This window comes from Merops nubicus, unplaced genomic scaffold (assembly GCF_000691845.1).
Source record: "Merops nubicus isolate BGI_N331 unplaced genomic scaffold, ASM69184v1 scaffold8047, whole genome shotgun sequence".
Classification (NCBI taxonomy): domain Eukaryota; kingdom Metazoa; phylum Chordata; class Aves; order Coraciiformes; family Meropidae; genus Merops; species Merops nubicus.
The window spans coordinates 79,953-94,231 of NW_008620944.1; the positions used below are offsets into that span (position 1 = coordinate 79,953).

The following is a 14,279-nucleotide window of genomic DNA, read 5'->3' on the forward strand; positions in this document are numbered from 1 at the left end:
AAGTTCTTACTATAGTTAGCAAGTTATTAATGAAGTCTGAGCATACAAGGACTTTCAAGAATGTAGTTGAAGTACACCTAAAGTTCCCACTGATACGGTGTGTATGGCTGAAGCTAGTGAAAGGCATGGGTGAAATGACTGACTAGACCAAAGGTCTGGGAAAAATCTGCCCTAGGTGTATGGGTTGTTACTGTTTTTTCTGTGGTGTGGAGGAAAATAGGCAGCATCTCAGGAACGGGTTTTCACCTCCTCAACTGCTTGAACTGGATATAAGTGCTGGAATTAGCAGTCAGATGTTGAGAGGAGTGAGGGCATGAGAAAGCCTTTCCCCTGCTTGAGATAACTCCAAAGAGCAAGGGACAAGTGCTGAGTAATCAATGTGGCTCCACCCAGAACTTCTCCAGCCCAGATCAGCCTTGTAGGGCCTAAGCTAGGCTAGGTAGGGATGCCGTCAACCTGATATCTTTCTGCTGCTTCTCTTGGTGCTTCAGCTCCAGCAAAAACATACTTAGCTCAGTGACAGTATGGCAAAAATGGATGGAGCTTGAATCTCTGAGCTGTGGGATTCATAGTGCAGGAGTACCTGGTGCAGTGAGAGTGCATGGAGCCACTCCGTGGAGACCTCATCATGGAGGTGCTGCTGAGCTGCTATCAGAGGCTGTTCTAGCATGAAAACAGTTCTGGGACTCTACTTCTAAGGCAGTGTTGTTGGGCTAGCCATGGAAGCAGTACCTTCATAATAGTGCAAATTAAAAATGCACCTGAACACAAACTGAAAGTAGACCCTTGATCCAGGAGTTTCTGGGTTGAATCCAGGCTGTAGGTTGCCACTTGGCCATCTTTGATTTGGGCCATCCTTTATCATCCTTGATATTAGTTCCTTGTAACCAAATTCTTCTGTTACTATGGAGTGATAAATTTTGCTCATTTTATCAACTTATCTTAAATAATTGCCAAATTTCTGCAGATGATAATTCTGTTACTTCTTTCCATTACTCTTACTTGCCAGTACTAAAATGTCCAAAAAAGTGTTCTACTCGATTTAGTAATGTTACAGCAAAGCTTTGGTTGAGATTCTTGGAGATAGCTGGTTGGATTATCCAGAGGATTCAGTTTCAGCTTGTTCTGTTTCTCTTGCATGTCCCCATTCAGACACATTTCATAGGAAGTGTACCCAAACCAATAACTTATTGTCTTCATGCACTGCATGTCTTATGAATTTGGAAGGACAACAGGAACTATTCTTCACCCTGAAGTCAAGAAGGGGCTGAGGACCAAAATTAGATCTTAAGTCAAAGCCTTTATTCATGATTTCAGTTTTGGGTAGTGGAATTTTGGTTTAGGGTTTGTTTCACAGCTCTTTGGTTGTGAGACACTTTGACAAAAATAAAGCAAGATTGCTTTGGGGCTTGTCTATAGGGTGACCATCACTGGTATATTGTGGGACATTTGCCCAAGTAGGCACACTAGGGCTCTCTTTGGTGTAGAGACTGTAGGAAAGGACAAAGAGGTAGTCTCAGCAAAACCCACTGAGTTCTTAAAGGTAGTCCCCACCAGATTGCTTTCTCTATAGCCTGTCAAGCCTCACACTTGGCCAGAGTGAGGGCAGTTGAAACAGGTACATCTGTCCAAGAAGGGATGTGTGTGAAACCTTCTCCATCCTGTGGGAGCTCCTGTCCTTGTAGCACTGACGTGGAGACTGGGAATAGTTATGTCCCAGTTTCCTCCATCTGGAGAATAATTGTATGTTCTTGTATTCAAATGTGAAAGTAGGTTTGACCAGCTGTGGATTAGAAGGAACTGCTTAGTCCCCAAATCTCTCTTTTGCATCACTTTGGAGCAATTTAATGACAGAAAAGGCAGTTCTGTGTGCTTTGGTTCACTGTTGGACTTGTGTGAGAAGGTGACAGGTCCTTGGAGAACTGTACATATGTATCTAATGTGTAATGACTGTGGTTCTGGTGGTTTTTTTCTGTAAAGGCAGTAGAGCATCTTCTCAGCAGCTGCCAAGTTGAAGCCCAGACACCTGACAAGAAATGAATTTCCTCAGAGTCACTTGTTGCCCGTGTGTGGCAAGAATTAACTCTACTTGAAAATGTGATCTACTGGATACCTCTGTTTAGAATACTTCCAGAAGGAGATACTTTTTTCTGTGAGCCAAAGTGACTGAGTGGTGTGTCAGGACCACATACAGAGGGCAGCACAGTCCATTTAAAAACAAAACAAAACCCCAAGACCCAAAAAAAACCCCAATAATGAAAAAAAAGGGGGGTGGGAGCAATTATGGAATAGCAATATAATGTATACTATTCTAAGGTAGGATAATTCAACAACATCTTGGGGAAGGTATGTTCTTGTGAAATAAGTATGTGTTCTGTCAACAAAAGTCTGATGTTGTTTAGGCAGTGTGTGTTTGACAAGTTGACATGTAGTGGGGTCAGTTCAGTGTATTAGTAGATACTATAAATTGTATAATATTTGATGATGCAGAGTTGACGTGTGGATGTTGGAATTTCGCTGGTCTCCCTCCTGGGAGCATGGAGGGTGGGCTGGAGGTGGAGATGCTCCATCCCTGGCACGGTCCAAGGAGGACAGCCATGGTATCAGATGCCTGTGGAGGAACAGGAATGTGCAAACTCTGCCCGAGAAGTAGGGCTTGTTTTTAAAATAACATACTCAAAGATAAGTGTTACGAAAATAACTCGTTACTGATAACTTTATCTACTCAGAAAACGAGAATTTAAGTGAAAAATACATTTATCTGGGTAGCGTAACTCTTAGCACTGGTGATAAGAGAATTGGTAGTGCAGTTTGGGACTGACAAAGCAAGTGCTGGACTTATCACAGGAGACTTCTGCGTTGTGTTGTCCTGCGATTCAGTGCAACAAATCAGATTAAACTCTCTGGAAACGTTATCTGAAGTGTGCTTCCCTGAGCAGCAGAGCCTTTGGAAAATAGTGCAGGTTGAGTGTGCCTTTTGATGCCTGTGCTTGAGATGGAGAGAAAAAGTAAGTTTTGGAAGGTGTGGGGACTGGTCACAGTACTGTGACTGTGTACAAGTGCTGATAAGTGTATTTGGGTCATGCTTTAGCCCGTTGTCAGCCATTCCTGAACTGGAAAACTTCTTCCAGCTGTGGACTGAGACAGAATTAATGGGCTCTGAAGCACCAGGGAGGCTGAGGATGTGGTAGAGCTTTTTCAAATCCATTGAGTTCAGCTGCAGGTCCTGGGTGGACTAGCAGCTGCATGGGGCATGGTGGTGGGCTATTGTGCCCAGAAGCTGAAGATAGGACTGTGTAGCCCCGTGGGTTTATCCAGTGCACCCCACTGCCAGGGGGTATGTGTTGGACTCGTAGAGCATTGGTTCAGTTACTTCTTACTCTGCACTTAACATCTTTTAACCTTACTCCTAAAGAAAAATACCGTTGTCTGTATCAGTAAGACTGGAACGAAAGATGAATAGCGAATTAGCCTTGAGCAAACTGTCAATCTGACTTTGATAGCCCATCACTTAAAAGGTCCTTTTATGTTTATGAACAAGCATGATGTCAAAGCCAGGGGAAAAAAAAATAATGCCAATACTTGGGGCTGAACTTGCTTAGCTTTCAAGAAGAGCCCCTGTGTGAACTGTTGCTTCTCTACATGCGTGGCTAATTGGCGGAGGTTACTATAAGTCTGAGCAGTGGGATTCTAGTTACTTATGTGGTAGCTTGTTTATGGTGCTTCCATATGTGAAAACCTCAAGCTGGAGTAGCACAGAGCAGAGGACATTGCAGCCGCTTCTCTCTCAACCTATTAGTAGTATGCTGGAAATGCTCGAGTATAATCATTATCAGGTGAGTTGTTATTGCAGATTTATTTTAAAACTTGCTGCTGAGGAGGCTTACAGCGAGCAGGAAATCCTTTGCCTCTGGTATCTAGTATGCTTTATTTAATTTCACCCAGAAAAATAAGTGGGGGTCACTTGTAACAGCAAAAGTCACTTTAATGGAACTATTTTAAAACAAAAAAAACTTGTAATATCATTATTATTATTATATTTCAGTTTTCTACCTTCTGATTTCTTTTCTACCTTCTGATAAAAACATTAATGGTCAAGGAAAGGTGACAGAGATTGCAGGATGTGGTGAAAATTTTGTATGGAAAAAAAAATTGCCTTTCTACTTTCTTATTTAGGATGCACAAGAGTAGATTAGTATGAGGGTTTGCTTATTTTGTGTTTCAAAACATTCTAAGTACCAAAAAGCTTATCTTAAATACAAAAATAGCTGTTGCTGAGGACAGTGATTGATCTGAACTGAAACACTTCTTCTCTTGCATCTTATTTGCATAATGTGTTTATAAACAGGCTGTCTTATTTGTGTATCGTTGAGGCCGTACATCTGAGATGGAAATAATTTGTAGGCAAAAAAATGGTGGATTCCTTTTTTTCTTAACCAATATGTTACTTTAAAAAAATTTTTAAAAGCCAGCAACAAACTGAAACAACCAAAACCTAAAAAACCAACAAAACTTTTGATCTCCCTGTTACTTGACATCTGATAAAGAAGAGTAATCCAAACTACATGGTTTTAATTGTTGACTACTAAAAAATAAGCTGAGTCCTGCAGTACAACTTGTTTTTCCCTGTTTTAGTGAAAACTGAATGTCGCACAGCTGAAGGTCTGAACACGGAACTCTCTGTTCTGGGGTATCTGTATAAACTGGAAAACCTGACTGTTGGTCTTCATTAGGAAACCTTGTGGTAGAAAAATAAGGGGAACTTCTTGGTTTCCAGTTAATAAGTCAGTTATTGAAACACAAGTTCATGAACTGATTTCCTTCACCGAACGTGAGTTAGCGATGCGCTGTCGACTTCCTCAGAGCTGCCCAGGTTTGTACTTTGGGTTGAGAGCTTAGCTGGTCTATCCACCCCAACATACAGCTCAAATGGACAGCACGTGCACTGCTGATGTAAAATACTAAAACACTTCTCAACTTGTGTCACACAGGTGCAGACTCACCTTGAGAATCCAACCAAGTACCACATTCAGCAAGCCCAGCGGCAGCAGGTAAAGCAGTACCTCTCTACCACTCTAGCAAACAAACATGCCAACCAAGCCCTGAGCTTGCCATGTCCAAACCAGCCCGGTGACCATGTCATGCCGCCTGGAACTGGAAGCAGTGCACCCAACAGCCCGATGGCAATGCTCACCCTCAACTCCAACTGCGAGAAGGAGGTAATCTGCTCCCACCCTGCCCGTGCCCCACCGAAACGGGTGTGCAGCCTGCTTGCTTTCTGCTTGGAACTCTAGTTACTTACTGTTAAGAGCTTACTTTTGTCTTTTCTCAGCTGTTTGCTCCGTGTCTGCCTGATGAATGTATATTTGCATAGAATGTTTTGGTAAAAAAACCCTTTGTCTCTCTAACTTCCTCTTTTTTGAACTATTTTAGCTAGTTTATGCTTATTAAAATTACTTCCCCCTCCCCCCCCTTGCTTCATGCATGCAGTGAATAACTGACCTTTGGAGAACACAAAGAAGTTTTGTAAGCTGTTGCTTTCTGGAATAATGTTATTTATGGCTCGTTAAGTGTAGAAAGAGCAAAGAACATAGCAAAAATAACTGAAAAACACAAAGCTTTTTGAAATATTTTAGATTTACAGTAAAATTTGAGCATGTCTGTTGCTTAACGGGAAGGCCAGATTATCCCAGCTAATATACCCAAAAAACATTACTGATTGCTGTTTCAGGATGAGGTCACTGCTGCAAGTGTAAGACTTCACTAGCCTATGCCTAGAAGTCCTCTGCAACCTTGTCTTAATCTTTGCTGGCAAAAACTTAGTTGGATGTGACATGTGTGCTCAGGTGCTGAAGGAAGATGATTTGTAAGATGTCAGCAAGTGTAAGAATCAACACCAGTGATTTTGTAACTTGACAAATGGGAGACAATTGTAGAGCTCCTCATGTCCCTTCGTCCTCCCCCCTCAAGCTCTTGGGCCAGAGTTTTGATACAGATGCACTCTGTGAGAGTCACTCAAATGTTACACAACTTTGAGAAACAGTTATTACAGAACATATTTTGCACATGCAGGGTAAATTACTTGTGCTCCATAGCTTCCAAAGAAACTAAAATCGAGCAGCTCCATCCTATCCTCCAAATTGTACCCAAATCTTTTTAGTTTTTTCCCCTCAAGATACTTCCAGCTTCACTTTGCTGTGTCATCAGGCCCATGTGTGCATGACACTGTTCCAATCGTGCCCCTTTTGGGACTGAGACTCTGCCTCTTTTTTTTTTTTTCTTTTTTTTTTTCCTTTTTATTTCTGCAGGGATTTTATAAATTTGAAGAGCAAAGCAGGGTTGAGAGTGAGTGCCCGGCTCTGAATACACACTCACGAGCATCATGCATGCAGGTACTGGATGACACAGGAGGTGGAGCACAGGTCCCCTCTCTAGTGAGCATGTTTCTTTGAGTTTATGTTGAAGAATAAACTTGCCCCATAGTGTCTGAAAGGCTGAATACAAGATATATTTAAGGAACAGAACAACAGCTTTGTTAGCATTGATGTCAAAAGCTCATTAAGGCATTCAGAGAGGTTTAGTACTTTTCTAGCACTGTCACAATACTGCAGGAGAACATATCAACCATGCTGGAAGGTCTCACTTCAAGAGGAAATCTCTAATGCAGTTCTTTGAAGACTTGCATGCATGTGTCCTTCTGATAGTTTCTAAGACTACATTTCTATGCAGATCACACTTGCATTTAAAAAAATGAGATGAGAAGGCTTCAATCCATCTGTGGTAAATCATCCTCAGTAGTCATCCTTTTATTTTGTTCCTTTAATTTTTTTTTTTAACTGAGAGGTTTTTTATTTCTAGTAACAAGATTTCACATATGGGCTGTAGCTGTTAGTTCCTCTCTTGCCCTCTCTTCCAGTCTAATTCATTCTGATCACACTTTCTTGAGCTGATACAAAAACCCCATGTACTACTGTTTCTATCATCAACTTTATGCCTTGATTTTGTAGATGACTATCATTTAAGCTCCTGTTTATAGTGATCAAAAAGGATATAGTCAATCCTGTAGGACAGTTGGGAGCACCTGCGTGGGTGCTTTGGAGAGCTTTGTTTCTCCTGACCGTGCAGGAGCTTATGGAGGCACATTCCAGCCCAGCCCCAGAAAGAAGATGGCTTACACCACCTAAAATCCTCTCAGCTCCTCTTGGGTGGTGCTTCCTGGAAGGGTGTATGAGGGACAAGGATACCAGGAATTCTGTTGTTGAGGGCAGGCAGTTTGTCTCCCAGCAGCAAGCCTTTGTTCCTTCTCCTTCCCCTGCAGGTTTTGGGAGCTCAGGTATTTCCATCTCTATGCAGGTTTTGATTCCACAGCTAGAGGAAAGAAGGAGAGGAAGAATGGGGAGAGAGGGAGAGGGATGCACATCCTTAGTGTAGCTCGTTCCACGGGCAGCTGGAGGAGCAGCATGTGTGTGAGCAGTTAGTGCAGGGTAACTGCTGGTGGGTGGAGTGAGTTAGACCACAGAGCCTCAGCTTTGTCATGACCTGGGTGGACAGCAGAAGCCGTGGCTGAGGGACAGAATTTGGAGCATTTCAGAACTGCACGGGCACCACCTCTGCTTGGGCCTGTGCTGCAGAGAGCTGGCGTGTGGCTGAAGGGCTTTGTCAGGCCACTGTATGCTAGTGGTCTCCATAACCATGATGTGTTTCTTTGTCCACCTTTTCTGCTGCAGATGGATGATGTGATCGATGACATAATTAGTCTGGAGTCAAGTTACAATGAAGAAATCCTTGGCCTGATGGACCCAGCCCTGCAAATGGCAAATACGGTACAATGGTCCTTTCCTTCTGCTTCTCCTGTTAAGTCTCATTGGCCTTCTCTGAAAGAACATGAACCTGTAGCATGGCTTTTCCAAGCAATTAAGTAGTTATTTTATTGTCCCTTAGAGTGTAATTAGCTTTCCTTTATTAAAGAACTTAATGTATACATTTACAATGAAAAACATGAATTTAAAAACCCAGTCTGGAGTCAGGTTGAGGGAATACTCAGGACAGTTTTGCTTTTCTTATTTCAAAGTCAAGTTAGTCTGTGAGAGGACTTTAACAGAGGAGTGAACTGGGCCAACAGGAGAGAGCTCATGCCCGTCAATACTGAGGATCACCATGGACATTTTACTTGGCTTCAGAAAGCCTAGAAGGAGCCTCCAGCACCTCAGGTTCCTGTATGTTCTTGTCATGTTCAAGTAAGGAACTGTACACCATGTGTAGGCATGTTTGCACCCCTGTCCAGAGAGCTCTGGTGGCACTGTTAGTTCTAACACCAGAGCTTCAGCTTATCCTGGTTTCAAATGAAGGGACTCCCTAGCCAGACAACAGCAAAGATGTTATGAAATGTAGGAGGAGGTAAAAAACCCCAACAACTTAAAAACCAACCTCCAAAACAAGCAATAGGGGAAGGAATGAAGAAGCTTAAGAATTAAAGTGGGGAAGGGGATGTAGGAAGCCTGTGACAAGAGACGAGAACACACAAGTGCAGGAGTTGGGGAGTGAGGGGAGGTGCAGGTTCCCTCTGGGTTGCTGTTCCTGTTTGCTGGTTCACATTGCTGTGAGCATTAATGTAATCGTGCTGCTGGCATAATCTTATTTTGATCTTTTGTGGAGGGTAGCTCCAGTGAATTTTTTGCCTTAGGCTTAAGTGCTGTTAGATCTGGTTGAGTAGATGTCTGCCAGGGCTGGCGTCTCTTTCTTTTTTATCTAGTGCCAAAATTTACAGCTTACCACACAGCATCAATTTTGTAGCACAGGTTTACATTTGCTGACAGAAATCATCTGATGTCATGCTAACCTAGGCCTATGCTCCCACGGATTCCCACAGTCCTCTTGGAGATGTGGTGTGTGCTGCAGGGAACTGCCCACCAGCATCCCTTTGCCCTTGGAGGAGATGGAGACAGAACTGCCAAGGCCTCCCGGAAAGAATGAATTTTCCTTTAATCTAGGATGACTTGAAAAGTGCATTTGTCCTGGAATTTGAAAGGAAAATCTAAAAACATGTGGAAAATATAGTTTTCAACATAATTACAATCTTTTTTTTCCTAATTGAGGGATCAGGTTCTTCTGGCTTCCTCTCTCTGTCATTCCATTGGATTTGGACCTGTTAAATCAGGCAGAACTTGAATTTCTTTGTGCTTTATTTGCTCTCTCACTTCACAGGGACCCCAGCAGTGGCTTTTTGCTTCCAGGCAAGGGCATAATGGGACTTTGCACTCTTTTGGTGCAAGGATCCATGTAGTCAATATTTAGGGTAGTCTACATTCCTCCTGCTTGCTGAGTGACAACAAGCCTTGTAAAGACTGCCTGATCTACATTTGCTGTGAAATTTCAGCAATTGCCCGTTGGGTATGGTGAAGTCTGTGAAATAAGGATATGAAATAGTAAAATTAAGACTTTAGAAATACATTTAAATTGCTGGAGGCAAGAAGCAGTGGGCACAAACAGGAACACATGTTTAGGTTGAATTTCCTGAGGAAAAGCCTCTTTACTTTGAGGGTGCCAGAGCCCTGAACAGGCTGTCCCCAGGGAGGTTGTGGAGTCTGCTTCTCTGGAGAGATTCCAAACCCACCTGGATGTGATCCTGGGCACCCTGCTCTGGGTGACCTGCTGGAGCAGGAGGGTTAGATGATATTATCTCCAGATATCCCTTCTACCCCCCCCACCATTCTGTGTTTCTGTGATAGCAGTATCTGAATTAACCTGGTGCAAATCCTGAAGTTGAACCATGTTTCCTAATGATTGGTTAGGGAAAAAAAAATTAGTTTTAGGAAGCAATGAAAACACACAACATTTGACTAAGAAGGAATTAATGTCTGTAGACTGAGCCAAATAGTGGTGGAAGAAATCAAGAGAGGAAATGGTGTCTAAAGAGATGCAACCTATAAATAGCTGTGCTGAGGCTGACAAAGGCTGCTATTGTTCCAGAACCAACAAAGAACAAAAGGACCAGTCTGTTACATTTGGTAACAGTACTTAATTGATAAGCAAAATCTGAGATTTCTGTGTAGAAAAAGCTAAGGGAAGTTTCCAAGTACCTTCTAGTTGAAAAGGGCTCATTGCAAGCAACTCCTTGTGGAAGTGTTTGTAAACTTTGGTGTTGGGTCACAAGTTAACTGGCTTTGCTTCTGTGCTGAAAGGTGGCACAAATTGTTCACTAGTTTGGTGAGAGGGTTTTCTGTGTAGATATGACCTAGTAATTGAACTTCTAGGTCTTGTGGAAAGCACTCTGGTATGCCAAGCTGACAACTAGTTCATCCAACTGACCAGTTCTAGCAAGAGTCTGACACAAAGCTGTGTGAGTACGTGCAGCTCCACTTCTAGATGTCTCTACTTCTGGAGCTTAACTTCCACAAGGAAGCACAAGTCTTATTTCAGGGACTGTTGCTGAGCTGTGCCTGTAGGTAAGGGAACAACCCCCACACGACATTGTAGGCTGCTTGAGCTGGGGAACAGAATCCATGCCAGGGTGCACCAGTCCCTTATAACCAGCCTTATTGATCACACAGCTGAAGTCTCACTGATTTTTCTTTTTTTCCAGTAGGAAACATTTGAAGTAAATGCCTGGGCATTGTTTTGTTGTGTTCATTATAAGGCAATTCTGGGTTTTTTCCCCCCATTTCAGCTCAGTGGCTGCTGTTGTGTTCTCAGAGCACTACTGACCTGTCCATCTCAAACCAATCCCCTCAGTGTAGAAGTCCTCTTCCCTTTCCACTTCCCTAAACTCTGCACTAATGATTATTGGTCTCACCTTACAGATCAACTCATTTAATTCCTCTAGGGCCTCAAATGGGGCCTCAAATATAAGATGTGCCTCAATTTTAACTTCTCTTTAACTGCAGGTGTTTTAGCCCTGTGAGAAGAGCTGAAGTGCTGTATGCACTTCATATTTTTCATTTGAAAGGAATTGTGTAACATGAGTCCCAAAGATCAGACTTGCTGCCATCCTGGAGAGGAGCTGCTCAGAGGCTCAGACTGAGTGTGGACCATACGTGTAGTCACACTCCTAGTAAAAAGCTATAATAAGCTTTGGCCTGTGTAGCTGAGCTTGCTGGGAAAAGCAGTCACAGAGAGAAGTTAATCAGTCTCTCTGTGTATGGATCACTGATTTCAACTGAGACTGTTGACATCAACCTCCAACGCCAGTTTCCTGGATTACATGCAAACCTGCAACATTTCAGCAGCTGTGCAGATTCCTCCCTTCATCTTCCTTTATTTAGCAAACGCTGCTTCAGCAGGGCTTGTGCTTTGGTTGTTGCACAGCTCTTGGTTGGGGTCCTCTGGGGCTTGCAGCTTCTGCTGGACTTCACATACAGGGCTTCACTCTGCACGCTCAGCAGCTCCTGCTGCCTGTGTTACTCTCCTTTGTGGGGATTGCTTACACAGGGCTTGTTTATTTACAGGGGCATCTGGCACAACATTGACACCTTTGAAAAAATGATGAAGAAAAGTAATCACAAACTTGTAGCAAGCAGGGTCCATGTTGCAGAAAGGAAAGCAGCTTGATGACTAACTGGTCTCCATGTTTCATTATAACCTAGCTTTGAGATGCTAGTTTCTAGATTTTGGGGCGGGGGGGGGAATCTTTTTTTTTAATTCCCTGAAATTCCTAATTAGATTTCACATGTCTGCTTTTGAACTTCAAGTCCCTGGGCTACAAACAAGGTCTTTGTGCTCTCCCTATGCTGAGGAGCATGAATAGGAAGAGCACATCCAAGTCAGAAGGGTGTGTGACGCTCTTGCTGTGCCCGTGTCAGGGATGCATTTGAGGGGCCAAAAGATCCAAGGGTCAGCCTTGTAGAGCAGTGACACTGAGTGGTCACCCTGCCATTAATGCAAGCAGATCACAACTGGGACTATGTAGGTTGTGATAGACAGTGTGACATAGCTTTATTATAGGTGTATTTTTTCTTAATTTTACTTTCAAGAGCCAAGGGGAGGGTGAGGAATTGCAAGGCTGAATCTTGCTGAGAATTCATTTGCATTTTTCCTCTGTCACATTGATTGATTGACTGAGTCAAGAGACTTTGGTTTTGTTGTTGGCCACTGTTCAAGACAAGTACCAGCATGGCTTCTAACTGGTGGTACTTCAATGGATGCTTACCAGTTTTGCTTCTTACCATAGCTCCAGATGACAGGGAAATTTTCTTAGGTCTCAGTCTGGCAAGGACCATCAGTAGGAGTTTAATTGTTCAGGCTGTGACTCACCCCATTGTATTCAACAGTATTATTTACATGGGTGTAAAGTTAATACTCTAATCTCTGCAGGATCAGTGTCTTGGAGGGATTGATTTTCTTTGCAGCAAGGATGATAAGAAGTATTGCCACTCAGATAAGGTATCAAAATATTTTATACCTGTCTTTTCAAAACCTAGTTTGAAAACAAAAAAAGAGATGGGTAAAATAAACATTCCAGGATAAATGTAAACTACTTTAAATAGATTTCAATTTAAAGGGACAGCTTTGATAAGTCTTGTTGGAGCACTGTCCTATTTCTGCATAAATCTTCTTGCTTCCTCACACCTAAACAAGAGTAATAGAATAAACAAGTAATTGAGGAAACTAAAAAATAATCTTCCTCCTACTGATGCGTGTTCTTGTTATAAAAGGTGAAAAACAAGTTAGAGTAAATTTAAATGTTTTCTGTGTAGGTAGCTTTTAAATGTAATGAAAACTCTGATGGTCAATACTGTGTTCTTCCACAAGCCTGTGACCCCTTGCTAGCTACTTTCACATATTCCTGGAAAAAGGGGGAGCTTCCTTCAGGAGATGTCTGTAGATTCTCTCAGATAGTTTGAGTAAGAGAAGTGATGGGGATACAACTGTAATAGTTTCACTGAAAAACAGGGAGTAACAATAGAGCAGTAGTGTCAGCATGTTACATCTTTTCCATATTCTCTGTTTGCATATTCCTGAGGAGAGAGGACAGAATTTTCCCAGTGTAGGTGTTTTATTCCTCATACCTGGGCTTATCAGTGACCTTTGCTGACCTTATTACACATTCTGTTTGCACATGGAAAAAGAGCACAGATTTCTTAGCAGATCCTAACTCTATTGTTATGTACAAAGCATTTCATAAGAGCAAACCAAATGATCCTCCTTCTTATCTTTTCCAGTTACCTGTGTCTGGCAATTTGATTGACCTTTATGGCAACCAAAGCATGCCTCCTCCAGGACTAAACATCAGCAACTCATGTCCAGCTAATCTTCCTAATATAAAAAGGGAGCTCACAGGTAAATATGTCTAAAATACCACCTTGGAACAACAGTATAATTGTTTTGAATTCAGGTGATGTTGGACATAGTTTCTGTTATGAGGAAGACTATTCATCTGTTTTATGAGAGAGAATATTTACTTTCTGCTTGGTGGAGCATTTTTTAGCAGATGCATTACCCTGCAGTGCAGTTGTGTCAATGCGTGGGCATGTGTGTGTTCCCTGTGAGAAGTTAAGATAAAGTCCTCTACTTGTTACAGTCAGACCTGTACATTGGGAACGTTGTGTCACAGGAAGCTTTGTTCTGTCAGCAGCAACCTTTAACAGCTTCACATTTGGAGCCTCTGTGGGATTGGTTTTGAGGAGTGCTACGTGTTAAGGCTTTTCTCTCCTAGGGGAAGGCAGTAATGAACAAGTCACCTGTTGCAAACTCTTATAATATGAAATCTGGACACTGAGATCAAATGTAAAATTAGACACTCGAGAGGGAGAAGATGCATGTCTTAAATGAAGATGGGAATCAAGTATTCTGTAAATTTGTTGTCATGTCAGTTCCTCCAGCAGTGCTCTGAATAAGCCATGGGAGGCAGGGAGAGCAAAGTGGGACATAAAAGCCTCTTCCTCTCAAACACTTGTATAGAGGCAAAATAATTTGAAGGAAGAAATAAGAAACTTCATATTCTCAAGCTTTATTTTTGCTGTTCTGCTTCTCTTGAAAGGATATAATCACATGTAGGCTACAGTCTACCTGGTAAGCTTGAGCACAGGAGGGACAGATGGAGATCCATTCTAGAACTGATGGCAAAATCATCTTTATACCCAGAAATGGCTGTTCTTAAGCCCAGCAGGGAGTCATACTCTGTGCAGTATGCTAGAGGCATAGTTTTCCTTCTTGCCTGTCATCTTTTTGGGTTTCTGTTGTGAAAACTCAGAAGCTGACTCAGTTGCAAAGCAGGTTCTGGGCAGGAATTAGTTTAAGTAGAAGAGTTTTAATAGCCGAGGAGTCAGCCTCTCAGCAGGACA

The 14,279-nt window shown here is 42.4% G+C and overlaps 1 protein-coding gene across 3 annotated transcripts in view; it reads left to right on the forward strand.

Moving 5' to 3' along the window:
* The window catches only part of MITF (microphthalmia-associated transcription factor), a 51,186-nt gene that overhangs the window by 29,033 nt on the left and 7,874 nt on the right, over nt 1-14,279 (forward strand). Inside the window, exons 1-5 of one of the 3 annotated variants that reach the window (XM_008944277.1) lie at nt 3,804-3,836; nt 4,992-5,219; nt 6,309-6,392; nt 7,728-7,823; nt 13,158-13,275. In XM_008944277.1, coding sequence (XP_008942525.1) covers nt 3,804-3,836; nt 4,992-5,219; nt 6,309-6,392; nt 7,728-7,823; nt 13,158-13,275 — 559 coding nt within the window. Of the gene's footprint in view, nt 1-3,777; nt 3,837-4,991; nt 5,220-6,308; nt 6,393-7,727; nt 7,824-13,157; nt 13,276-14,279 lie in introns of those variants that run through there. The other 2 variants (XM_008944276.1, XM_008944278.1) reach the window with 2 other exon arrangements.